The sequence below is a fragment of the Stylophora pistillata genome, chromosome 14, assembly GCF_964205215.1.
Source record: "Stylophora pistillata chromosome 14, jaStyPist1.2, whole genome shotgun sequence".
Lineage (NCBI taxonomy): Eukaryota > Metazoa > Cnidaria > Anthozoa > Scleractinia > Pocilloporidae > Stylophora > Stylophora pistillata.
Window position 1 is genome coordinate 8,504,816 of NC_142532.1, and position 26,239 is coordinate 8,531,054.

The following is a 26,239-nucleotide window of genomic DNA, read 5'->3' on the forward strand; positions in this document are numbered from 1 at the left end:
TTACCACCCAGAAATTTTGCAGATTTTGATGGACTATTTCTCCTTGAATATTACACCCAAAGAGCTAAAAATTTCACCATGTACTAAGGTTTTCTAGCTCTTTAGCTGCCTGAAGTCAATTTGTATCTAACATGCTTCCTTCTTTACGCAAAGCCGTATGCAAATGGGCAAAAATGTAAATTTCTCGGATAGGGACGAATAAATGGAGGTCCCGTCTCCTGCAGGGTTGGGGTAGGAGACGTTAATTTCCCACACACGAGATTACTGTGTGATGGATGTCCTCCCCTGGGGTGGGATGGGAGGGAGGGTGGACTAGCACGAATAGTTCCTATGTTCCTTTCTAGTCCTTCCCCACTGCAAAACTTAATGCAGTGAAAATGGACTAAATTAAATTAATTCTGAGAGATAACCTTTGAGTTCTCAAGAACCGTAGGAATAGTTTTATTTGTTACTAAAGTGTGTTGACAATTGAGAAAATTTTCCTGGCGGTAAACTCCCGAACAGCGTTTTCTGGGAAATTCAGGATGTTTCCATTAGAAACTGAGAAATAAAAGTGAAAGTGCTTCTCTGGTCCTTCTAATTGTTATTTTTATGATTCCAACACCTTGTCTAACGTGAGAAGAGCTATTTTTTACTTAGTTTTTCCCCCGAAGATCTTTCTCGTTGTCAGGGACCTCAGGTGTTTGCGACAACGGTAAGTCCGCACTAAATCGCGACAGGGACGAGTATCAAATGGGATTGTAAGACTGTAACACGGCAAACGAGTTTGTCTTAAATTTGTTTCTAAGTCTCTTATTACGATGTACCGAAGCGACAGAAATAAGGTTTGGCCTTTTAAAACCGAAAGCGGCATTGCTATATCTGGGAGTTTAAGAGCTTACTGTTTTTCATTTTATCCTAAAACTTGACCTATTCGCTACTGAAGCAGGCTGTAACTCGCGTGGATCATGGTCAGAGTTCAAGTCCTCTAAACGAAACGTTTCTATGCTAGCGCACTTGTCCTAAAAGATGGTATCCGAGGAAGGTAATGTGTTCTATGTATCAAGAAATTTTAGTGCCTAATAGGTTATGATTTATTCATTGAATCAAAACACACGCAGTTTCTGGTTATTGTTGACGCAGATCAATAGAAAACACATTTTGTTTCTCATGAAAGGTGCGAAGGATTATGCTCGAATTTTGGTAGCTTGGAAAAATGAAATGCGCTGTGCCCAAATTGAATATTTATTTTATCAGCTGTCTAATTTAAATATTATAATAATAATTTCAAGTTTATCGCCACAAAAACTAAAACTAAACCAAGGTTTCTTTTCGTGAACTCATTGTCATGCATACGTCATCTGTCCACCAGTTTGAAGAGAAAACTAAATTCAATATGGCGGCAGCCAGGCATTCAGAAACAAGAAAGCTCCGCAGAGGCAAAGAAGGCACCCAATTCAGCTCTCAATTCATACAGGTTTTGTGCTATATTCCTGTTATTTTGTATACCCGGTTAAATAACGAAATTATTCATGTAAAGATCTAGAAATCCTAATCACATTTTGTCGACCGATGACTAAGATCGTGTCAGCCGTGAATGATCAGTTAGCAACAATAAGCCGTCAGTTTCAAAAAAAACAGCACGCATATAAAGCATTATTTGTAATCCCTTTTGTCATGATATGATAAATATACATATTCCTAGGAGAGGTAAGTGGTTACTCTTCAGTCTTTTGTGGTGTTTGAAGCCTTAGGTCTCCCACTTTTGTTGCAACTCAAATTGGAATATTCTGAAGTAATGAGGGCAATGTCAGTCGGTGTTAATTACGATAAAGATCCAAAGCGGAATTTTCATTTTCATATGAATACGCATGTTATTGCATTCCGACCGTCTTAATGATAAGTATGGATTTCATTACATTTATTTACAAGATAACGTTATTATCTTACACTGTTTATTTTGTATAATTCAATAATATACAGGATCAAACATTTAGATTGTTGGTTGAGGTCCAGAGTTCTCGGCCTTTGACGCCGGCTCGCTAGCGTTGCACTCCATCATTTCCCAGTAATCTTTCGTCCTTCAGTCCTTCGGTGTTGAATGCATTCCCAGACTTTGCTAGCAGTTACTTTTACCTCTTTCTACAAAGAAAAGAAAAAGAGTGTCTCTAAAGCTCTCCCACGTGGCTATCATATTACTGTGACTTCGAGCTAACCGCCAGCAAAACCATATCTTTCCGGCCTCGCGGCACGTGACGCCAACTGGATGTTGGCCGCCCTAACCTGTTCACAGACCCCTACAACGATGTTTTTAAAATCCGTGCGAATGGTTTTAGCCACACATGCGATACTGAGCGTTTCCTATGGTGCCAGTTTGAAAGACAAACATTTGCGCTACTTGTCGACCATGATCACTCACGTGTTTGATATATGACAGTGGCGAGGCTACACGAATTGATGGCAAATGAATCAAACTTTTACTTTCGGCCAACTCACAACTACCTGATTTTAAAAGGTCAGTTAGGACCCTTGTTAATTGATCCTCAAAATTGCAATTTGGAATCGAGTTGGTTCGCTAGGTGACAACCAACACGCGATCACCAGAAACTCATCAAGATCGGTATCCATCCAGCCTTTCGTCTGTGGTATTACCTAACCTAAGGAAACACCGAGTTTTCCTGTAGTTTTCATACTTAACTTTAATCTTGCGAAGTAGCTCTGTGACTTATTTATGTGACAACTTTCTTTAACGACTCGCTTTTCTTGAAGCTGTCGGCAGTCCGAAGGCACACAGTCTATATGATCTTGTATCCTTCCTCGTTGAGTTGCCGTGTAAAGAGCGACCAATGTCCTTTTTATTTAGTGGTTCTGCTGGTTGTGTCACTGTACGAAGTACCTATTAATGCCTGTACGTCTGTCAACTACGAGAAGACATCCTTCTTTGCTCAACCGACCATTGGCAGAAAAAAAAGTCAACTGCTAAATAAAAGGCCCCTAACGCGAACTGCCAAGGGAACGGAAGCTTTTCGAGGCACTTGGAAGTTAAATTGGGTTAGCTGATCACTGAAAATGTCTGTCCTGCAAGGGAAATAATTCAATAAGTTCGGAACGCCGGTGGTCCTTAGAAAAGATCAGCCGAGATTGATATGTGATGTAGGTTTGTTCATGGTTTCTATCATGTAAACTCCTTATGCCTCAGGTGGAAGGTGACGAGTGTGATCGGGTAGTTGCCTTACCTCAGACGTTTTTAGTACACTGCAGGAAAAAGCACTGTATCTTACGTGCTTTCTCGTGAGCTTATTCAGTGACTAAAACGAATGGCTAAGTCCTTTCGTTTTCTTTTCAACTAGTCTAGTCCCGCTCCCAATCAGTCGCTTTTCGAAGGTCTCGGTAACGCTCGAAATGTCAGCTCTTGAATTCTTTACGATATTCAATTTATATCACTCAGTTGATGAAACAAAATTGTCTACTAACTCTGTTTGTGTCGACCATATGATTGAAAGAGAGCAGCAAGACAAACGTAGGCTTTCAGCAGCTGGCATGAGAAAGAACAGCGTCATAACTTTTAGCAACTGACGGCCGTTACGTCAGAGTTTTAACTACAACGAAACCGGTTACCTTTTACCATTCAATATTTCAATTCGGCCTCTGAATTTTGCATTTTGATGTGTTCTCTAAATTATTAATACGCGCGTAATTCTGCTAAAAAATTGAAATTTGTAAGTCGGCTTGAATCATTAGTTGATTCAAATCTTAGCGAAGATTCAGTAAAAGATGGAATTTTTTTGTCGTTGTTCTAAGCTGTAGCCGGAGAAATGGGTTATAAAGTAGAACTTGTCAACAAGCCGAAACATTCGTTTTCAAAAAGTGGACAATTTTTTACGCAATATTTTCGGTGCAGACCATTCCGACAAAAATATATTTCTTATATATTTTTTTACGAATTTCTCTGTGAAGAAAGGCTGATAGTTTCCAAAGAAACTGTTAGGGGCTGCATCGGTGGGGGTAACGAAATAATTTGGATATATCAACAAAGTTGAAATGGTAAATTAGCCACCGTAACGATTACAAAAGCTGACGTTTCGAGCGTTAGCCCTTCGTCGGAGTGAATAGAGGAATTGTGGGTTGTGTGTGTTTTTGAAGGCAGAAAATGGAGCTACGTTATTGGTGGGAACATGGCAACGAGAAAAACACGAATAAATTAGTAGAATGAAAAGCGTTCGTTGATGCTTGTGGGATTTAGACTGCCGGTTTGAAAGATGAGCTTTTGTTCAAGAGTTTTACGGCTTTTCGTGCTACCTAAGTGTAAGGAAAGACCGCAGATTGCCATATGTTGCTTAGAATGGTTAGATAAATTACAGTGTCTAGAGACTGGTTTCGATGTGTCCTTGTCATTCCTTTCGATGTCGCGATGGTGTTCTCTGAATCGGTCGCCTAGTCTAGATGCAATAAGTGCAAGTTATAAAATAGATTACATTAGCGGAGGTGCACGTGAAGTGATCCGTGATCTTAATGGATCGTTTAGATCCATTTTCTGCCCTTAAAAGCACACACAACCCACAATTCCTCTATTCGCTCCGACGAAGGGCTAACGCTCGAAACGTCAGCTTTTGTAATCGTTACGGTGGCCAATTTACCATTTCAACTTTAGTAGTAGTAGTAGTGTGTCTTTATTGTTCAAAAGATAAAATTACATATCTTATGTTACATCTAATACAGGAAGTACACTTTCACAAAGCTACATTATACTTAAAAACAATTCTATTAAAAAATGTATTCTTAAAACGGTTTGTGCGAATAGCGGGCATGACAGGGGATTTATTTCTCAAATTATACCTCGTGATCTTGGTCTCAGGGAAGTAGGCTCTAAGAGGATGGCTCAGGATAGTTGAAACCTTGCGACAAATTTTGTGATCTTGCGTTTTAAGTAAGTCACCTATCACTACTTTCTTAGATATGTATTTACGTTTAAAACAACGATCTAAAAACTGCTGGGCTATAGTTAGCTCTGACTCAGAGGCCCCATGCACAGATAGAGCATAAGTGATATTAGGTAGGACAATGGAATTAAATAAAACATCTACTTCTGCTTGGCTACATCCTTCCTTGCGGAGGCATCTGATAACGTATAACCCTTTATTAGCTTTACCTAACTTTTCTTTTAGGTGAGTACTGAATTTGCAGTTCGGCTGAAACGTGAGACCAAGAATGGTTATTGTACTAGTCTGAGGTATGCCAAAAATACTTTTGTAGGCCTCGGCAGTGTGACCTTTTTTATACATAATAAGCTCTTTACATTTAGTAGAATTTGAATTCATTCTATTTTGGCTTGCCCACTGTAAAAACTGATTTATTAAGTCTACAGAGTGATCTTTATAATAATATACCGGAGCAATAATCGTACAGTCATCAGCGTATTTGAAACCAAGTGTCTCGTTCCCTAATTTAATTTCCAGATCGTTAAGAAATATATTGAACAAATAAGGTCCTGAAACACTACCCTGGGTTGTGCCCTTGTTAACTGTTTTCCAATTACAGACATGATTCCCGAAAATAACTCTTTGTTTTCTATCTCGCAAACTTTGTTGATATATCCAAATTATCTCTGTAGAAGAACCTCATTAACAAGATAAGCGGTATCCTTTGGAAATGAATTAAGAATAAACTTTTCGGCCGTTCATTTCTGAAAGAAGTCTTTAAATAACATTTTTCAATTTTTGTCGGTGAAAATAACCGCGTATTGATGAAACAATTTGTCATGGACTAAAGAAAGGAGATGTGATTCCCCTCTCCATTTGCGGAGAGGAACAAGGACACTAGGATGGATGTTCAATCAATTCAGTGATTGTAAAGGACTTGGCTTCCTAAATTAGTGCGGACTGTTACCGCAGGTTTCACTCAGTAGCTAAATGAACAAAGTTAGAAGTGGTGCGTCTGCAATTATTAGAATATAAACGGCAACGGCAGTCTTCCAAATAGACAAAGAGTCGTTTTTGATGAATGCTGGAAATGGCTCAAAATCATACCTTGACGTAATTCTTAGGAGTTTCCTTGCACATTATGGGAACATTATTAAACCTTGCAAATTCCCACAATTCACACCCTTGAAAATAAGTAACTAATTTATGAATTTTAGGAAGTGTTAAGTACTATACAAGTAAACAAACTCCCCGGCTGACAATCATCTATTTGTGTCTAACAAAAGGAGAACACAAGCTCGAGGGTGCTATATTTAGCACACGCGTCATGTGACGAGAAAAGAATTCAGGAACTAACTGAGACCGACAAAGCTGAAACAGATCGAAACGAACTATGGAACTTTATTTATCTACGCCGCTATTTCTGTCAACATTTAAAGGGCATTAATTTGGCGTATAGGAACAAGTACCCATTGAATCTGAGAACGATATATATTTTGAAAATTTCTCCATCTATGCTGCCAGCACTTGAATTAGGGTATTCAAACGCTGACGTGTCACGTATCAGTTTCTAATTCCGTGTAAACAAGAGTGACGTGTGGGTCTTTTTTTGCACATCAATCACATGATCTCATTTGGAAAAATTGGAGTGTACTCGACGTCGTCACTTTAGTCAAATTTTGTTACGTGTTGGATGAACAGGTCCCTACCATCACAGAGAAATAAAGGTAAGCTTTATCTCGAGTCAGTCCACAGAAGAAAGGCAGAGAGATTACATAATTCACCTGGTTTTGACCGTTCCAAACAAACAGGGACACTCTAAGGCGATGTTTCGTATGCAATTGTTGGATTTTGTTTTGAATTGCCGGATACCAGAATAAACTTGCGGTCTGCCGTGGCAAGCTAATTTTGACATGATGCCGGTAGGACTCAATAGATAATTCGCACAGTTTTTTTTGTTGCGTTTTATTGCAATAGCCAGTGCAGCATTTTCTAGGTTATATCCGCCAGTATCTTTTAGTAAAAAGTGTCTACACTTTTACTTCCTTGATTAGGTTCAATTGCTGCTGGGACAACGAAACCACCGAATCGGAAAATTGTCATGAAATTTATGTGCAAAATTATTTTTTTTAACGTTATCTAAAGTTTCTGCTTTCTTCTTTTAATGGATTTGAAACAATAACACGTTCTGTTCGACCTCCTGCAACCACCAATGTTATGTTTTAAAGTCATGTAGAAATGTGAATGTAATTTGGTTGATTACGTTAATGGTAAGTTTATGACATAGCAATATTGTTGTGCATGCCTGTGCTTGAATAACCTTGATTCGTTCTGTTCATTTTTTATGAATGATTTCAAGTGATAAATATTTTTAAACAATGATTTGCCTGAATGATTTTGAGTTTTAAGAGAGAGATCCGCCCCTAAAATGAAATATGTGCAGTGATTCTGCTAGGAATGTATAGAAGCCGTTGGACCGCAATACGTTACAATGCACTCACTGAACCTTTGCTGTCGTTATCAAAATTTCTCAAGTTTTCTTAATTCGATCAAACTACTTAAGGTATCTCATATGGGTTACCACAAACTGCATGTAAAGTTGTGCCTCTTTGAAAGCAGTCCTATGTCAAAAGCAACATCTTTCTTATGAAAATTGGGCAGAAGTGAATTGAAATTCGTGCCCTCGTGGACGAATGTCTTCTGCCCTCGTATCTGTTGATCTGAATACGACGTTGCTTGTATTGCCAAAAATGCAGTATTTAGTGTGTGGTTCACTATTTCCCGTATCAACTCCAGCCATATTCAGCAAATAGTCTTTTTATCGGCGTGAGTAGTAACTCCTGAAGAAAAGAGCTCTTTAAATTGATGTAACTGCCAGTATCACGGCCAAAACGGCGTGCATGATAAGTTCTGTCACTGTTAAAAAAAAAAAACTCAGAAGAAAATAAAGATGAAAATTACGCAAAATGCCCATTATCACGATAAGGAGCGCTTGAAAAAACCTGCCTTATGAAAAATGTTTTTGAAACGTTTTATCACCCCACTCTAACTCTTAGGTCTGATTATTTGAACAAAGTTTAGCCGTTGTTTAACAAAACTGCGCCCTTACAATCTGAAATTTAGCTGAACCTTTTGCCTGAACGTTTATTTTTGTGAACAGCGACAGGAGAGCCGAAAAGTTAGTTGAAGGACATTTATTTAATTAGATCAACCCTCTTAAAAAGAAAACTTGAGGCACACTAATTGGATAAAACCGCGTTTGGATTAGACTTCGTGCCGGCCCTTGACCTATCCATTCTCAGGAAAAAGAAGAAATTTCTCTGCATAGTATCAATACATTTTCAAGCAGAAGGTAACGAGAAATTAAATAAAGTATTGATTGATTGATTGATTGACTGAGAAAAAGAAAATGTTTACTAGCTACAACAACTGATGAATTCAGTAAACCGGCATCAAATTTAACTATAACAAATGTAAAGCAGACAACTTCAAAAACTTCACTTCAAGGTTTAGCTGTCTTAAGGAATTTAAGCAATTTAAATTCCTGAAGTTTTCAGTTATTGTCAATGCGTGGCAATCTTTTTCCATCCTCAACCTTTTACACCGTAACATTAGCATACATATTCTCCATACTGTTCTCTTTATATTTTCCCATAGTTCTGACAAGGAGAATTTGTATAATAATCAAATTTCTTTAGTTGATGATCATTTCCTTTATTCTCGTTGATTCAGGGGTGATATTGTAAAAAGTTAGGAGCTGGTCACTTCAAGGGGATAAAGAGTTAAACATCTTCGCTCCCTTACGCTCTAATTATTTATTTCTCAGTTTGGCGGTTTTCCATCCCACCAAGCCTGTATTTTTTGCCTCAGTCCCTCTCGCTTATAACTGAGTAAGTTATTCACATCTCAGTAGAGTTTCTCCGCCACATGAATGTCGTGTAGTTGTAAATCTGCGGAGAAACAGAAGGTGTAGCTATCGCTAGTTTCGACGTCACTGCACCCTCTTGTTTTTGTTTTTTTTAACCAAACCGACCACAACAAAATTAAGGAGAAAAAAAATTACATTCTTGCCTGGTAATTGTGTATGGACGGAAGCGACGGAACGAGAAGAGGATGATATAAGTAAACGGTACATTTACAGGAACACAAAGGGTGTAACTCGTATATACATTCTTTTTAGCCTTGCTCACACTTAGATGCTTTCGGCTGTGTCTCATACTGAATGAACGAATTTGAAAGCAGTTCACTTTCCTGCTTGCTTCAATACCCCAGTACTTCTCACTTTGCTTGTTAAGATTTGTTACAGAAGACGTTTTGTCTGAAAGCTAATAGTTGAAAGCTATATCGCCACCAACACTTGTAGACAGCACTATCCTAAAGTTTGATTTCGCTTTTTAATTCCGAGATAATCAAAGAACATTCGTTACGTTTCTACAAATGATTGAGAGAGCTCTTAACGGCTTGCTCCCAGTTGGCTTGCTAGCTCAATCGGTAGAGCGCTGCACTAGTATCGCAGAGGTCAGTGGTTCGTATCCCGTACAGGCCTGATTTTTTTTTCAGGTCTGATTTTCGCTATTGCTTAAATAGCGCTATCTACTGCGAGGATCGTGCATCATACGTAAAAATCATAGTTGTCGATAAAAAAGAAATATTTTGACTGGCAGTTTATTTATATTTTCCTCTAGTTGAGCCGCAAAGTGTTTTCTTGAAAAAGCTGTCTATAACGAGAACATGTCATCATGCTGTATATGTAATCTTAGTAATTTCACGGCTAAGTTTTGTGAGATACAAATCTTTGGCTCGATCCTCGAATGTTGCGTCCAGGGTATAGTTTGCACAGAAAATCCGAAGTAAACTTTTCTACAGAATTTAACCCTGATCGAACCTTGTATCTGGTGTTTTGACTGCAAACTGAATACCCTAACTCTAAAAATTTCATTTTATAACTTATTTTCGGGATGAATATTTGGGATTACGAATATGACGTTTAGATTGTAAAATGATTTTAGTTCGAATCTTCTGGCGAAGTAGCTGATTTTCATCAAGGAACTTTCACGCCGATGAAGCGTTCTATAATCATCCCCCAACTCCGGATGCACATTTTTTCTTACCTCTTTTTGATGAAAAATTCTGTAAAATGCGATAATTTGGAGGCGTAGGCAGACATTTAACCCAACCCGCGCGAATCTTTCTTGCGTCATTATGACGTCATAACAATCCTTTCCATTTCTAAAATTTTCGCGTAGACAGACTAGAATGCAAATCCTTGGAAGAAGATTTGGCCGAACCTTGTCTTGATCTTTCAGCGATTTAATAGACTGCGATCAGTGTAATTTGATTCAGAATTACAGGAATTACGGCGAATAACAGGGTAATGTATATTATTCAACTGCGTTTTACTTTTGAAGAATTCGTGTCATAATTAGTATTACACTTTTCAACCATTGAAAGTCATAATCAGTCAGTTCTTACGTTCTCACATTTACTTTCAATAGTATTGAATCTGGTTCACTCTGAATCTATCCGACTCTATCGGATGAGCTTTCTGAAATTACTATCTTTGAGACGAACCGCGGAGTTTGGCCAGCTTCGAATGATTAGTTATTCAAATTATAGTAATATAATTAAGTTTGAGTATTTTGACTTGTTTTTTCGTACTTATTAAAATCACGGCTTGCCGAGCAGATTACATAATCGAACGACATTTAAAGGTAATTTGGCTTGAAACTGTCGACCGCGCGAACTATTGCTGCAGGCCATCGGACTAAGATACAAACGCCACTGCTTTTTTTTAGATATTTCGTTTTCTGCTTTCGCTATTACATAAACATTTTAGCCAACTCACAGGGCGATAAAAAGTCATACCGATGACAGAATTCTAAAACACGCAATGTTATTGTTAACATCAAGAACTGAAGATCCCACCAAAAATAAATGTCGCTAAGACATTTGGCTGTCTGTTCCTGAATTCTGGTCAGTGAAACTTGTTGTTCAGGCCCTTTTCTGCTATCCGTGTGGTTAGCCGAGAACTGCCTGCTGATCCGATTTCCTGTAGTACAGCTTAATCTTCGCGTGGTTATTAGCACTCTACTGATTGGAAAAAGATTACCTTGATGACGGAACTCGTTTAACAGGAAGAAGGAACACTGAACTCCGCATTCAAACTTCTTGCATTCTGAGCATAAAAAATAGTCGGCAAGCTTGGGGAGTGGAACAAGATAAAGCAGAAAGTCGGAGGGGAAATTGGAACGATGCCTGAAAGAACCTGGGATATTAATAAATCAGTTGACTCAATGTTTCCTCAACGGAATTTCCAGTTCAGCTCAACTTGGCTCAAAGGAGTTTAAGAAGATTACAAGCAGAAAATCAAGAATCAACGCATGGGGAAGAAAATACTTTCCCAAATACACTTGATTGTGCTTAAACTTTTGAACAATGCTCGACTGACCTGCGATTTAGACCGTGAAAAAAATCAACTCCAAACTTTTCGCGTTTTGATGAAAACGTTCCGTTTTTCAAATGTACCTTTATTTTATTGCTGCGAAAAAAGTATACTTGCCTCGTCTGTCATTTCTGAGGCTGTATATTTGTTATCTTAGATTTCATTCGGCCAAGTTTTCTATCAATTTAGTAATCATTCCGACTTCCTCTGTAACGAACTAAGACGTTCCTGAGGGAATATTGTTCAGTGAATTAATTGTGATTTAACTGGCTCTCAAGGATCGCACTTTACAGCCGGCGGCTCCAGTTTAAAAAATTGAGATTTTTTTCACCAAAAATACTTGAGTAGCGAAGTGGAGTAGATAACTGACAAGCTGTTGCAAGAGACTCGAGAAGCCTTCAAGGTGCTACAATGAAATATGGAATTTCATTTCGTGATGTAGTACCTTTGTGCGGTTATTTCAAATTGACTGGGGTGACTTATCGTGAGGTCTGTCTTTTAACGATGACCACTAAAGGACCCGTGGCACGCTTTGTGAATTAAGCACTTCAGTCTAAATTTTTCAAGATTGTAATTTGCATTTAGTTTTTAATTTTTCCCTTTCGCAGACGTCTTGGTCCTTTCCTGTCTTACTATTCTCTTTATTCCATCTTCTTTCTTCATACCCGGCCAAATCATAACCCTGGGTAGGTCATGCTTCGCAAATATTAACATAGCATTACGAGATGCAGGGCTCCCCCGCTTTTGAACACCGTGTTTTATTTTTAGTTTCATTTTAGCTAAAACGAGACAGCTCTCTATGCTAAGTCGAATTTATGTTACAGAACCGCAGCTCAGCTGTCTGTGATCGAAGGCTCAACGAACTTTAGCCGGCAAATTACACCTAACATAGACCGCACGCGATCCACAGATTTATAAATAAATTTACTTGTTCATCGCTTCAATACGCGGTACGAGAGCTATGTTACCGGAGGCTACAGTATTGTTCTAGAAAATTTATATTTAACAAACAATTTATACACTGGTATGTACTTGCATGGAATGAGTTCAAAACACTCGTTCAGGACTCTCTTTTTCCGAAAACGAAGAAAGAAAAAAAGTTCCACCCATTTTACTTTTTTACTTCGTGGCGCACAAAAGAGAACAGGTTAAAACAACAAGGGACTGAAAATATCACTGCTTTTTTGTGGTCGATAAGGTATTTGAATATTTGCGAGACACGTAAACCTGAATTACAAAAACGAATAATCTCTTATCGGAAATATTATCGAAAACCTCGACAGCTCTATTCAATATTAACACGGAGCGTTTTTAGGATAAAATTGTAGTTTGTGTGCCTCAGTTTTATCTATGGTCCAAAATGAATTGCCTGTTTTTACCGCATTTGAAATTATCTCTGTCAGATTTTTTTTAGAAGTCAACTAACCTTAAATGGTTGGTAGGCTATTCATCTCCAGTCTTCAATGCGACAGAATCTTCGGGTTATTTGTACTGAAAGCCAAACAAACTTAGCACATCACAGATGCATTCACCACCCTATGCGAAACAATGGAAAGCCTAATGTACGGCAGCAAATAATTCGCCGTATTAACCAAATGTGTAATACGACATATATCTAAATTAATCGTGGAATCAGCTGATACAGCAGGTGAAGTTCGATTCAGGATTGGACCATTTCATTCGATTTTATATTTCTTCAAAATTATCATCGGAGTTAAAACGACTGAATGTTTCGGATGAGTATTCATTTTTGCCTTGTGCGAATCGTTCATTACAGAAATGTGTTTTCCAAGCCAGCTGGCCATTGAAGGACTAAAATTTAAAAGCAAATGGTATTCATATCGGCGATGAAAATATATTTAAGAAATAAAAGCGTCTGTGGGGTTAGTAACCCTGTTATCGTCAAGAGTTTCTTTAAAAGAGTAAGATTTATCTGGAATGAACAAGCTGACTTGCCTAATACTCTCGTCTGGAACCATTTTGATGTCAGATCATGTTTTTAGAAATAAAAGAAAATAAGGAGGGTGTATCGTGCATTGAGGCAAATAACTTTTTACGAGTCAAGTTATAATTGGATAGCGAAAGAATTGTTTGCCATTTCAAAGATGAGAGGTACTTCATGTTGAGATGATTTTTTAAATAATTTTTTAAATTTGTTCAAAGGGTGAAAATCAGCAACAACTTTCTGCCATTTTCGCGACATAAATCCTCGCGGAAAATGGCGGACAATTATAAGGAAGGAGGCGAGGTCTTTTCACTGTTGTCAATCAGTCTACTTTACCTTAGCTGTGCAGGATTTGAGTTTAAATTCAAAACGGAATAATACCTCAGACACTGACCCAAATATACGTCGGAAAAACAAATTTTTAGTTCTGAACGTTGGGAGAGTCTTAACTGTCTTTCGCTCTCAAGATTGCGATACTCATAGTTCTAAAAACCCAGCAAAGTAATAGAAAAATCATGGACCAGGTTTTGAACTGGGATCCGCTCCTCCATTCCATAGATTTAGCTGTATTCGCGTGCCCTCAAAGTTACTTTCGAGGCTCTGGTTAAGTCCTCGAGAACTCAAGTCTGCTTTTCTTATCGTAAACTTAATGTTCTAAATCACTGACCAGTCTTCATGACGAAACTGAAAATGAGAGTTCTACAGGTTCGATTTGAAAAGAAAAGCAACTTTTGGGACAATATTCCTATTATGTTTTCGTCTTCAACTTCCTTACACGTGGCTTTATCATAGGCCTCGTTGCTGTGCGAGCTTTCGCTTTCGCAGTGCATTCTGGGACTCGAGGGATCTCGAAGTCCACTCGTAAAGAAGTTCGGTCAAGGCATATGTTACGTTCATCGTTTAAGCCAGGTTTATCGTGGTTTTTATCCAGTATTCCCACGTAGACGTATCTTATGAGCGAGTATACCTTCTACCAGGGAAGATTTACCTCAAGGTAAGCTCTTTCACGCCGTAAATGTCGCTGCGATAGGGAAATATCGAGTGGCACCCGCGTAATCATGTAATTTATTCAACACGAATGGCGCCAGCCGCTTGTTTCGTTTTCTTACAAACCCTTGTGATGTCACTCTAGTCAGCCTTTTGGCAAAATATGTCAGTGAAATCTAAGTTATAAACTAATCTGTCGCATGTATGAGCTTTTTGTAATCTTTTCAGTGGTATTATCGGTTCACGCGAGAAAAAGTTTTGGGCGCGAGTGGATTTTACCGTCACACTTGTGAAGTAGCTAGACGATTTTGGTCGGTTAAACTTGCCGTTTTCTGTGTGGCTTGGCTTTGAGAACGCTTTATTAAAATTAAAAGATACTGAAAGCTTTACGGTGTCTGAAAAATTACAAAATAGGGAAATCAATGACATATTTTGCCTCTAATCCGACGATATTGAACATCTACCATGCGATGTTATTGGATAAAGAAGGCTAAGGTACAGAGTGTAACTCAGAAAAACGCAAAATCGGGTGTTTTCGTACATCTCTAAAACGCAGTCTTCATTTGTTTCACAAGTTCAGTTGTTTTGCTGCTTTGTGGTCAAAATTTCTGTTTGGAATGGAGCCTAACTTCCTTTCTTCACCAAAAGAAGGTTTCCTTATCCTGTTGTTGAAACCCAAATTTGGAATTTTTCAAGTGCGTTTTTACGTTTGAAAAGCGTTATGCCGGAAGAAAGTTGTAAAAATGATAATTTATGAGGCCAGTTGAAGTTGGTCCTGTTCTTGCAGTTGGGCTGTATTCAAATCTATGGGTTTCACATCCTATTTTTAAAAGGTGTCATCGAAAAGTAAGTTTTTCTTAACAAAAAAGAGGCCAGGAAAAGTTTGATAGTTTGTTACATTGTCAAGGCAAGGCTGTAGTGTATTGTGTAAAATTTTGAGGATTACTCTCATCCAACCCTTCCAGCTTAGCATTTCCTAAAGGAATTTCTGACAGCCATTTTTTACTTTACCCCCTCTGTCTGGATGGATTGTAAGTTAGGAGAGATTATGACCCTTTACTGTAAGTCATCCTTACCTGTCTGTTTTTTTCTTTAGTTTGTGCAGAGCATCCTTGAGCTGGGTTATCTCTGGCTAGTTTAACTATTTGATCACATTAGAATGGGCAGCACTTTCTTAAACAATGTTTTGTTTATTAAACTGACCTTAAAGTCACCTGGACCTGACAGCAGTACTTTCTGTTTGAGAGTTTCACAAACTAACCCTTTAAATCCTTAGATCTGATTATTAATCCTTTTTGTCTCTGGCTGCTAAACATTTCGTTGTAAATTAATTACAAAAATTTGGGGTTAGATCATGTTAAATTTGTGTATTCTTATTACCTTTTTAGTAGTTTTTGTATAGAATATTTAAGGGAGAAGTTACATGTTCAGCATTTTTTAGAGTTAAAGGGAGACGAGTTCATGGCTTTCCAGACTCAAGACACATAGATCCAGAGAATAATGCACTATAATTGTTAAGTAAACTTCAGTGTAAGCATAAGTGGTTTTGTTTATGTTGGTACAGAAAATAACATGTGTAGGATATGAACACCAATTTTGTAGCCTGCTGCACCTTTAAACTTCAGTGCTGCAATAGTCTAAATTTGTCATTTTTATTTCATGCTTTTGGCTCTTTTGTTTTGGGAAATCATAATCTCAGAGATATGTTTAGTCTCTGAGTTCCATGTAACTCACAAATATTTGGTTAAAATTTATCAGAGATTGATTTAAGCAAAAACAACAACATTTGCTGTAGGCCGATCTATTAGTTATTTTTGTGATAAGTTCTCTATTATTGGGAAAAGTGGCACCTTTCACTTCCTTAGTTGGTGTCAAGCTGTGAGGTACTGACATTGGAGTTGACAATCTATACAACTTTTTGTGAGAAAAGCTTAGAGCATCAACTCAAAGTTATGCCCTTAACCTGGTTATGATAATTTAACATGCCCTTGTATTTCTCTAATATGCCAGTTTTGCATAAGTGCTCAGCTCTGTGTATGGTTTCGTTCAAGCATTTTCAGCTTTTTAGCAATCTTGGATGGCATTTCTGCCTAAAAATACATGCTTTTGTTTGAAGTCCTGATTTTCGTCTGTTTGGTAATTGCTTTTGTGAGTTAATGTCTTTGTTACCATGTTTTATGGAAAACTTGAGAGTAGCAATTACTCAGGTCCATGATGGCTGCTTATGAAAGAGTAGATGTGCCTGTGTTTCGGTTGAATATGAGATGATTTTCGCAAAAAAAAATACCATGCTTTTAATAATGTTGCATCTTTTATATCACAGTGCATTGCTTTACTTTATCATGCAAATTATGCCCAACAGCATTCTGATTTGTTTTTTCACATAAACAGCAACACCTTGAGTTTTATGTAACCTTCATTTGGGCATCTGAACTTGATGTTGAATGTCTATGAGTACTAATTCAACTCGTGTTGAGAGTGTGGTATTCAGAGAAACTAACTCTTTTCGTGTATACCTGGTTTTCTGACTAAAGACAAAATTCCTTTTTCCTCTTTTAACCATCATTTACAGATGAAGAGTATTTTTTGACACAACTACAGAATCTAGCTCATTGCAAACAACACATCTTGTTACAGATAACAAAATAATCCAATCTCCTCACTGAGCTTTTAGTGTTTACAGCAAAGGCCCTGTAGACCAACAAGGGCATCTGTGCCAGCTGTTTTATCTAGTCCCATCTGCAAAAACAGCATTTTGTTTGTGTTCAGTGAGCAGAAACTCATTAGGTTTTTCGAGTTTAAAATTTAGAAAAGCACAGAATTGTTGGATCTTCATTCTTATGTCTAGGGTGAAATCAATTTCTACTTCATTTGACTCTTATCTTTGTGTTTGATTGACCATGCACTGTTTCAACAACGATATCCTGTTTCTGTTAGACCACATTTAGGGATATTTCCTACGGTGGCTGCGGCACTGAAACATTAACTGATCAAATAACTGAGTGATTTCCTTACCCAATAGGAATTGGGTTTACAAGGTGGTAAACAAAAAAGATGCTCTGTGAGAGTAGCATTAAGAGTGTTAAAAGGTTGAAACTAATTCTACCCAAACTACCACCATAAATTTTTACACTAAGCAAACAAAATTATCGTCAGGTTTTTCTATGATTATTGAAAACTGGGTTTTATGATGATTATCCACGACGCTTTTGTTTTCCTTTTCATAGCGCTCACTGCTTTGACCTGATATCAGGACTAAAATATCTACAATCTACGGCTAGCCAATGGGATATTTTTTCGTACATGTTTCTTGATACAACGTAACTAAAAAACAAGTCAGAGAAAAATGGGATTCCAAGAGTGCCTTTGTGCCACGATCCTTTTAGTGCTAAATATCTTTTTCTTTTCTATTCGACTGTCTGTACTCAGTGCGCTTTCGATTTTGTGATCCATACATAGAACATAGCCAAGCTCACCCAAGGGTTTTCCGTAGCTCAGTTGGTACATGTAGAGCAATCAACTGCTAGATCGGAATTTTCTTTATGAAGGACTCTGTGTTTTCTTTGTCACATGCTCGGGACGATTGTTCGGCATGATTCTCGCTGTATCACTGGAGATATGTATGTATTGTACAGTTTAAACTCTTCTTCTCGAGCTGGCTTGGACAGCTCTGTACCAGTCAGTGCTAAAGTAATCTATAGTTTCCGTGACCTTGAGCGTCAGGGTGGAAAAGAAATGTTTGCTTCACGCCTCAGTGATCGCATATTTGCCTCGCCTGGCTGTGTGTTACTTAAGAAGACTTCTTAATCATTAGTTCGGTAAGAAATGAAAATGTGACAGAGACCTTAATGGACTACGAATGAATAGGGATGCTTGAGAATAAAGAAGATTGACGCCGATTGCGAATGATGAACTAGAAAACTCAGTGCGAATTTTTGTTTAAGAACTGATGTCTGTTGCATGTCTCTCCCAATCTATCCCTTTGTTTAGAACTAATCGGCTTTCGTTGAAAGTGCTACGGACTTTCTTTCGTATATCTTTCATGTAAGATGCTATCTTGCAAGCGGCCTGGAAGCAAATTTATTTATATCCACCGCAGAAGGGAAGGAAGTGTTGGAAAGCCGTTTACTTCATTGTCTGAACATTTTGCGAGAAGCGATGACCTTAATGTGAGCCGTTTTACAGTGAAATTACAAAACCATATTTACAGTTAAACGCCCTTAAAAAAGCGGCCAAGGGAAACGAAAAACAATCAGAGATAAAGGCTTTTTCAAGTGAACTGATTGTAATGGCTGACTCGGCTCAGAAAAGCACTTTCCTCCAGTGGGGAGATGGTTGCGGTTACAATTTGGCGATAAGGGTTTTGTCAACAAGTTCGAAAGTTGATACGATGCATGGGGTCTTTCTGATGGCGTAACCTTATATTGATTTCCCTTTACACTATGTTAAATTTTACGCATACGGCGGATTTCCCAATCGCTATCGAGTGCTGAAATCCTCCAAATTTACCAGGTGAAATGAAACTGGTTTCGTTACTTTAGTTTCTTTTTTATTTCTATGGATTTCGATTCCGATTTGAGAAGGAAGCTTTTATTGACTACGAGCAAGTTACCTTGGAGATCTTATTTGCATTTATAAGTTTTTCAAACAAGATGCCAACGTATGTTATGCAAGAGTTGATGTTTTTTTCGAGCGTTTTTTTTTTTTCTTTGGTGGCTTGCCTGTTACGGCTTAGACTTCATCAAATGAATTTCGTAATTAAACACATCGCAAGTTTTGTTTGTAGTCAAAAGTAGTCTAAGAGGGTGGTTGCAAAAGCTTCTGCTTGTTTTGTGGCTTTGTTTGTTTGATTTGACAACTTTAAAGAGTTACGTCACGGTTGTTGTCTCATTAACATTTTTCAACTTCGTCATCCGTTGCAATCTTCTCCATATTTAGTCATCCATTTTCCTCTTTTGTTTTTAATTTCCTCTGCTGTGTTTTTCTTTCTTACCCGACCAATATTTTGTAGAGTCCATCGAGAAGAACTCAATTTTGCCCTTCGTAGGGAATTGACTCATTTTATTGTGACGCGGCTCCAATGTTTTAATCCCTAATTTCTGCCACCTGATGCAAGCTATCGTTTTGAATTTTGACCGACCATGCGACAGCATCGTGAAGTAAGCGGTAAATAAGGTGTTGTTATCGCTGTTCGCCAAACTCTTCAGAGCGACTTGACAAACATTCATAGGCCACTTAATCTCTATGTCGTTTTGCATCAAGTGCCAACCGATTCTTCGACAAAGGAAAAAAACAAGATTTTGTCCTGACTCTTGTACTTGTGTAGTAGTCAGTGTGCCCATAAAACGAGAAAATTCTTGTCGATTGTTGAAGTTTGCACGACAGAATTACTTTTATAGGAACGAGAGTAATAATTCTGGTACATGCACTGGGAGGCTCTGTTGCTATAATTTCATGGCTGTTCACGCCGCAAGGTATTAACTTGTTTTCTTCATTTCAGACACGATCAGGAAGGCAGCTTGAAAAAGCTTGCGGTGAACAATATCCAATATTAAGACGAGTAAGAAAACCAAAGTCCCACTTAAACGCGGAAGAGGAGAAACAAAGTTGGGTTAACAGTGAAATACACAATGATCGAAGCGTAACCACGGATTCTACTCACTTGGAGTTTCTTAGGTACACGAATTGCCCGACATCAAAGTTACTGATCACTGCGGAGAGCATGGAGGTAGAAGAGAGACATGCAATGGGAAATACAGTAGATAACCCTCCATTGTTTGACGGTGAAAAAGACTTCACAGAACACAAACGTGCACGGCGGACGCGAGCGCGGCATACGTCAATGCTGGAACGTCTGGCGCCCACACCTGGGTACGTTGATAAAACGCCTGTGGACTTTGAGGGCGGTTCTCTGGCGCAGAGGCGAACGCCGCGAATGGCGAGTTTGAACGCTGCGGCGAAAGTAAATGTCTTTTTTGAACCTTCAAGTCCCTTGGCTGGACGGAGTATGTTTGAAATTCAACAGCACGCGACAAAGAAACCTCCTGGAAGGCTTTCATCAGAAAGGAAGCTCTCAGACAGATCGAATTCGAGTTCTAACGCGGCATATGGAGTCGACATAAAATTTGATCGAGAGGATTTTCCTGAGGCAGACGTGTTTCTACAGAGTGAAGTTACTTCCACATGGGATCCACCGGCGGGTGCTGGAGTGATCGTCAGTCCTAAGGGACTGGGCAGCAATCTCCATACGGAACCTGCTGCTAATAATTTAGAATTTGTTGCAAATGGACACAAAGCGGGGAAAGAGAACCACAAGCGAAAACCGGAGGCAGATTCGACCTCTGAAGGTGATAGGAAAACGAAGAGGATGTTCCTGGAAGGCAGTAATGAGACAGATAATACTGCAGAGAAAGAAGAACTGATGGAGTTTGAAGACGAGCAAGAAGATAAGGACATAGAATGCGACACAACTACTGACTCACCACCAAAGACAATGGTGGACGTGTGTATCCAAGTAGACCTTCCACGTCCCCCGCTCAAACATGTGCGTGTGCTCTCTGTACCAATCAAAGGACAGCTTGTTACGTCAGGCGGTCCAGTACCCTTCACAAAGAGTCACTTGGTCACGCCTGTTACGCCATCTAAACCTCCACCTGAACTTAAAATGAGTAAGACGGCCACTACCAAGCGTGCTGTCGGGCTCAACCATCAGGCCATGGAGAACACATTTTCCGCAAACGATGGGCCCCTTGGCCGCTTTAAATCAGTGAGCGGATTGATTAACGAGCGCAGTAAGGCCAGGAAAGCCAAAGAATTCGTCAATAAAATGTCCGAGTCCTCATCTTCTGTGAAGCTCAAGATCCCTAAAATAAACTTTGCGGCGACTTCCACGTCTACTATGAGCGCGGGACGAAGCCGACCTGCGGGAAACCCGTTAAAGAGCATTCAGCTAAAGAGCTTGAATATTCATCTTGAGAAGCTGGCTGCCGAACGAGCCCGCGCGGAACCCAAACAACCCAAGGTTTGTATGAGCAAGGCAAGAGAGAGTCTTAAACATCTTGCTAAACTTATCCAAGGGTATCCTCAGTTAGCCTGCCTGTACGCATGCGCCCTAAATAATTGGTGTTGCTGGACGTGTGTTTCTCCGCCTGCGGGAAGATTGGAGACAAGTCGGCGAGATCTGTCGCGGGTCTGGCATTGTCAGTCCTAGACCCCTTCACGGACTTCTCGCCGACCGGATTGCCAAAGACCTCATACATTTCCGCAGGCGAAGAAATGCTTGAGCAGAGGCGTTGATGAAGAGGCCAGCTGGCAGGCTAATCCTCAAGTGTCATGTAGCACACGTAATTTTTGGCTTACAGCAGTGAGTACATCTTTGAAAGTTTTCCGATTTTGGCTTAAAAGCCTTCATTATACAGTGGACGAATTCGGCGAACGTGTTGACATCCTTGTCTACCCCCGACTCGGATGATTTGTTAATTGCTTTGGTAGGTTACTGTTGTGCGGTTTGTCACTGAGTACACGCGAGTATTATGAACAACACAACCCTAACGTTCAGAATGAGAATAAGAATTTGGTGGCATCGAAGATGACGCGTTTACGCTTTGTTGAATCCGTCTATTTTAGAAGCTTCTCGTTTAGTTGTCTGCATCCAAAACAACCAAAACATCAAAAGCTATTGATGGCTGTACCTTGATACGCTGAATTCTGTGCAAGGAAATGGTATCTTGGTATAAGCTGGTACTATGACCATACAGCAGACAAAGCTGAATAATGTATGCGCACATGCTAGGTTTTGGCGCGGAAACACGGATTTTGAGTCGTTCGCATGGCTGATTTTATATTCTCTTGCAACGAGTTGTTGTTTTCCTTGCCGCTTTTCTTTTGTAGAACAACTTCCAAAAACTTTGTACACCCCCTAAATATTATCGAAAATTACTTTGGAATAGGAAAATACTTTCGACGGCAACAAAATGCCTCGGTTTTAAATGCCAGCTCCTTATTATTTTCGCAATTTTCGCGAAATTTTAAACCTCGCAAGCTTGGGCCCGCATTGTTGACCGCATACCTTAGACGTTATTCAGCTCCGTCCATACAGAGCACTGACTTTTATGCAGCGGTTTCAATAACTTTCCGATTACCAGCGGTCTACCCCTGACCATAAGACCTCTCACCGCCGTCAGTTGAGCCTGCGAGCGGGCTCTCGTGTTTGGGTTTCGCCTTATGGCCCCTTGTTCGGGCACAGCCTCCTATTAGATTTTCAGCAGCCGCTTATGGAAAAAGCTAATGAAACCCTTGTTTACGCTGCTGTTTGGTTGGAATTCAGTGGTATTTCTGTGATTCTCATTAATTGCATACCAGCTTTCACCATTTCGCCAGCTACGGTTTCTTTCTCTCTCGAACAAATCACGCCGATGTGTTCACTGGTTATTTTTAAGGTCCTTATTGTTGGCGCTGTAGGACGAGCTTTCTCCACACGTGAACGTATTTGTGATGATTCGGTGTGTTTGCATATCGACTTATTGATGAGATCGTCATTGTTAACTTTACAGAGAACGAATGGTTGGATGTTCATTGGCGATCCTCTAGACAAACCGTATTGCTACGTAAGTAATTGTAAATATGTCTGTCACAGTCTGTTTAATCTGTTATATTACAACTGAAACCACTCCTTAGTGTAGGGTTTTTGAAAGTATCCTCCTCAGATAGACTCATAATTATATGAACTATGATGTTAGTGAAACACAGTTGTGCAAGAAATATAGAGCGCCAATGATCTTCATTCATGCGTTGTGAAGAATCGCAAACGAACGAGCCAGTCTTCAAACCTTGAAGCCATTATTCTGGGAAAGTAGGTAACCTTGTAACCATTAACTCTTAATTACTTCGCATGGCCGACCCGAAAGGCGGAAAAAACCGATACGATTTTTCTCCCTTGTCAAAAAAAAAATCGTATACGGCTTCTGATTGGTCTCTACAATTAAGTCCTCCTAACTTACAAGACGCGACCTCACTTTCAGGACGAGACTATAGTGATACGGCGTTACTACAGCGGTGTTCAGCGTGGAGATGAGATCATCAATGTACGTGACTCGGTTCTTCTCAAATCAGGAACCCGGAAGAAGGATCCACCTTTCGTTGCACGTGTTTCAGGGCTGTGGGAAGAAGAAGAAGGCGAGTTTATTCCTCCTTTTTTTTCTGTTACACAGTCGGGGCAACTGACTTTTATCAATCTGCATCATTTCTATGGGGAAGGCTTCGGTGCTAGTTTCATTATTAACAAATCTTCGCTGAGAGATTTAAAACTGATACGATTGGTTTTGCAGGATCGCTTGAGATCGCATCGTAGTCAGTTTGAATTTGATAACGCGACTGAATTAGGTGCTATTTTGAATTTCGGCCGAAGGTGACATTTAGAATGTTTGTGAAGGACCACTACAGCTACAATGACAAAACAAACAAAAAACAAAAACAGTGGTAGAATATTGTGCCTTTAAAGAGGTTGATGCTATCACCTTTACCTCTTGTTAAGAAGGACCAACAAAAAAACTGGTTTGGGGCAATTAATAACAGAAGTCTTTTTAGTAAATTGCTGCTCTCTAAAATCATAAACCGTATGCATAAGTTGTTCCCCGGGCTAGAGGTGTCCACTAATGGCTGCTTTATGATAAGTTGATCTTTAGGCGGCCATTTTCTGTTTATCAAACTTAAAAGAAAATAGGGAGACATATTTTTTTTCTTATGGCATGGCCTGTACATCCGTAAAAGACCTCAGCTTCGTCCACACTTCGGTTAACATCGGCATGTGTTGACTGACACGGACTTTTCTTAATTGCAGGTCCGAACGCTGGCGAGATGATGATGAGTGTGTTTTGGTATTATCGACCTGAGCAGACTGAAGTCGGGAGAATTCCAAACTTTCATGGCGATGTAAGACACCGCTTGTTTTTAAACTTCATTCTCCAGTTGTTGGTTGGAGTAGTTGAAAGAAATATTTCATTCAATTTCTTTGGTGGCTTTACCATAACAGTGACCCCTTATTCCTCTCTTTTATTGTTTCTTTGAACACTTATCTTTGGTGTTTACGGACTAGAAATATTCTTTGTTACACTGTTTCCTTTTCAGAATATCTCGTTACTGTATAAACTGCGCATGCGTCTGTTTCATTTGTATTACAAGCTGTAACCCTCTAACACGTATTAAACAATGTGTCCTTTTTTTTTGCGAACTATCAATAGATGGAGGTGATGGCATCGAGACACAAAGATGATAACAGTGTAGCGTGTATTGTAGACAAGTGCTACGTTCTGAGTTATCCCGAATACTGCAGGTAATATTGTTGACAAGAACGCCTTCCTTTATGTTATCTACCTGTTTTATCCTGTGTCTGGACCTACTTTCTGTTTCGTCTCCAAGGTTTTCACCACGGTTTTTGAATTCCGTATGCTTTTCTCGATTTTAAAACATCGTGAACATCAATACCCTGGTATGTTGCAGTTCGGGAAATATTCGCCCCTATTCACCTCCACGCCTGGCATGGCATAACTGTTAATTTGCTGTCAAATTTAATCGTGATTTTAATGGCGCCTTTTAAATTGTTGTACTTGTCAGGTTCCGTGCTCTTAACAGACTCTTTCGTGAATTCAGAGAAGCTCCACTGTCTCCGGTTCCCCCAGGAGAAAGTACAAAGCCTGGCTCGGTTCCTCAGCCTCGAACAGATCCCAATCTAGTGTTCTTCTGCCGGCAGGTGTACGATTATCGTATGGGTAGAATCATCAAAAACCCCGTGTGATATACTCCAGGAATAACGAACTGGAATTACCGTAGTTGTGGTGTGTGATCTCAATATAAATCACTGTGATTACGTCTCATTCTCGGGCAAATCCTTTAACATTACTGAACAAATTCCTATGAGGCAAATAGCCAAGGCGATTTATGTGATGGTCGAATTCGAGTAGCCTTCGTTAAGAACGAAAATTATACTTGATTACGAAACTTCAGGAGTTCATTAAAATAGGATTTGCCTCTGATAATGCTTGATAATCGTAAATTCTGACACGTCAGTTCTCTCCTGTTGTTTGATTTATACCATTTGTGTCTATTTAACCAGAAACTCGCTCAAAGCAAATCTGTACACAGAATTATTTATAGAAGGCAACTAAAACAGTTCACCTACCTTGATAATTGTGAAATACAGTATGCTTCTTGTAAAATTATACATTTTAAGTTTTGTTTCTTTGTCAACATCGGTTACTAGCTGTCGGATAGAAACAATATGAGGGGCCGACCATTTAACTTTTGAGGGGGGGGTTGGAGGATTTCTGGTCATCAAGAAATTTTTTTTTCTTGCAATCTGCTCGGCAGGATATTTTTTTCCGGTTTTTTGTTACATTGTTTCTGTTACATTTGGGCTGCATGTAATTTTTTTCTTCCAACAAGCGCTTGCAGGAAAATTTTTTTCAAAATCACCCTTCCCCCCCCCCCCCTCCCTCAAGAGTTAATTGGTCGGCTCCTAAATTTAAACCCCGTTTGTTTCAGTGTTCCTGTCATCCGAGTAATTTTTTCAAGTTTTCTCCCTGAACTAGCTGAATTACTCAGTATTTAGACATGATGATTTCCATCACTCTCTTTTGACATTGTATTGCTGATATTTTATAACTGTTAAGTTGCGATAATTATTTTCAATTTGATAAAACAAATTAGTGGACGACGGCAATGTAATTCCAGTGTGTGGAACAAGTTGCGCGTTACTTGAGTAAATCGAAGGTTACTATACCTGATATTCTCTTTTCTGTGAGCAATCATTGGTGATATGCCTCGGAAAATTTTGCTTTAGAGATAGAAATAATAAAAAAAATGTTTTGTAAGAGTTAGTTTTGAAACATGCAAGTCACAACACCGAATCCCATATAAGAAGGGTTTACATGCGCGATTTTGTATTTTCTTCGACAAGTTCTCTTGTTCAGA

At 39.1% G+C, this 26,239-nt stretch overlaps 1 protein-coding gene and 1 long non-coding RNA gene across 8 annotated transcripts; one reads left to right on the plus strand and one right to left on the minus strand.

The window, feature by feature from the left end:
- Nucleotides 1-1,211: 1,211 nt before the first annotated feature.
- Nucleotides 1,212-12,914, minus strand: LOC148716384 (uncharacterized). 3 transcript variants are annotated; one of them, XR_015995222.1, is made up of 2 exons: nucleotides 12,767-12,914; nucleotides 1,212-3,057 (listed from the first exon to the last, which is right to left on the minus strand). It is a non-coding gene; the product is annotated as an uncharacterized LOC148716384 (long non-coding RNA). The 3 variants fall into 3 exon arrangements; XR_015995223.1 differs by lacking the exon at nucleotides 12,767-12,914 and adding an exon at nucleotides 3,454-3,667; XR_015995224.1 differs by lacking the exon at nucleotides 12,767-12,914 and adding an exon at nucleotides 3,216-3,440.
- On the plus strand, nucleotides 1,332-26,141 carry LOC111333181 (uncharacterized). 5 transcript variants are annotated; one of them, XM_022938712.2, is made up of 7 exons: nucleotides 1,332-1,456; nucleotides 19,773-21,293; nucleotides 22,825-22,878; nucleotides 23,293-23,446; nucleotides 24,111-24,202; nucleotides 24,511-24,602; nucleotides 24,884-26,141. In XM_022938712.2, exons 1-7 carry the CDS (start codon nucleotides 1,376-1,378, stop codon nucleotides 25,062-25,064), a joined length of 2,175 nt encoding a protein of 724 aa, XP_022794447.2. In that variant the 5' UTR covers nucleotides 1,332-1,375; the 3' UTR covers nucleotides 25,065-26,141. The 5 variants fall into 5 exon arrangements, with proteins under 5 accessions (XP_022794447.2, XP_088600865.1, XP_088600864.1 ...); XM_088744739.1 differs by lacking the exon at nucleotides 1,332-1,456 and adding an exon at nucleotides 6,474-6,625; XM_088744738.1 differs by lacking the exon at nucleotides 1,332-1,456 and adding an exon at nucleotides 10,112-10,269.
- Nucleotides 26,142-26,239: the final 98 nt, after the last annotated feature.

Excerpts from the sequence above, each read along its gene's own strand:
- LOC111333181 (XM_022938712.2), top strand. The coding sequence starts at position 1,376 with ATGGCGGCAGCCAGGCATTCAGAAACAAGAAAGCTCCGCAGAGGCAAA. Across the intron at positions 23,447-24,110 it reads GCTGTGGGAAGAAGAAGAAG|GTCCGAACGCTGGCGAGATG; the intron begins GCGAGTTTATTC and ends TCTTAATTGCAG. Across the intron at positions 24,203-24,510 it reads TTCCAAACTTTCATGGCGAT|ATGGAGGTGATGGCATCGAG; the intron begins GTAAGACACCGC and ends AACTATCAATAG.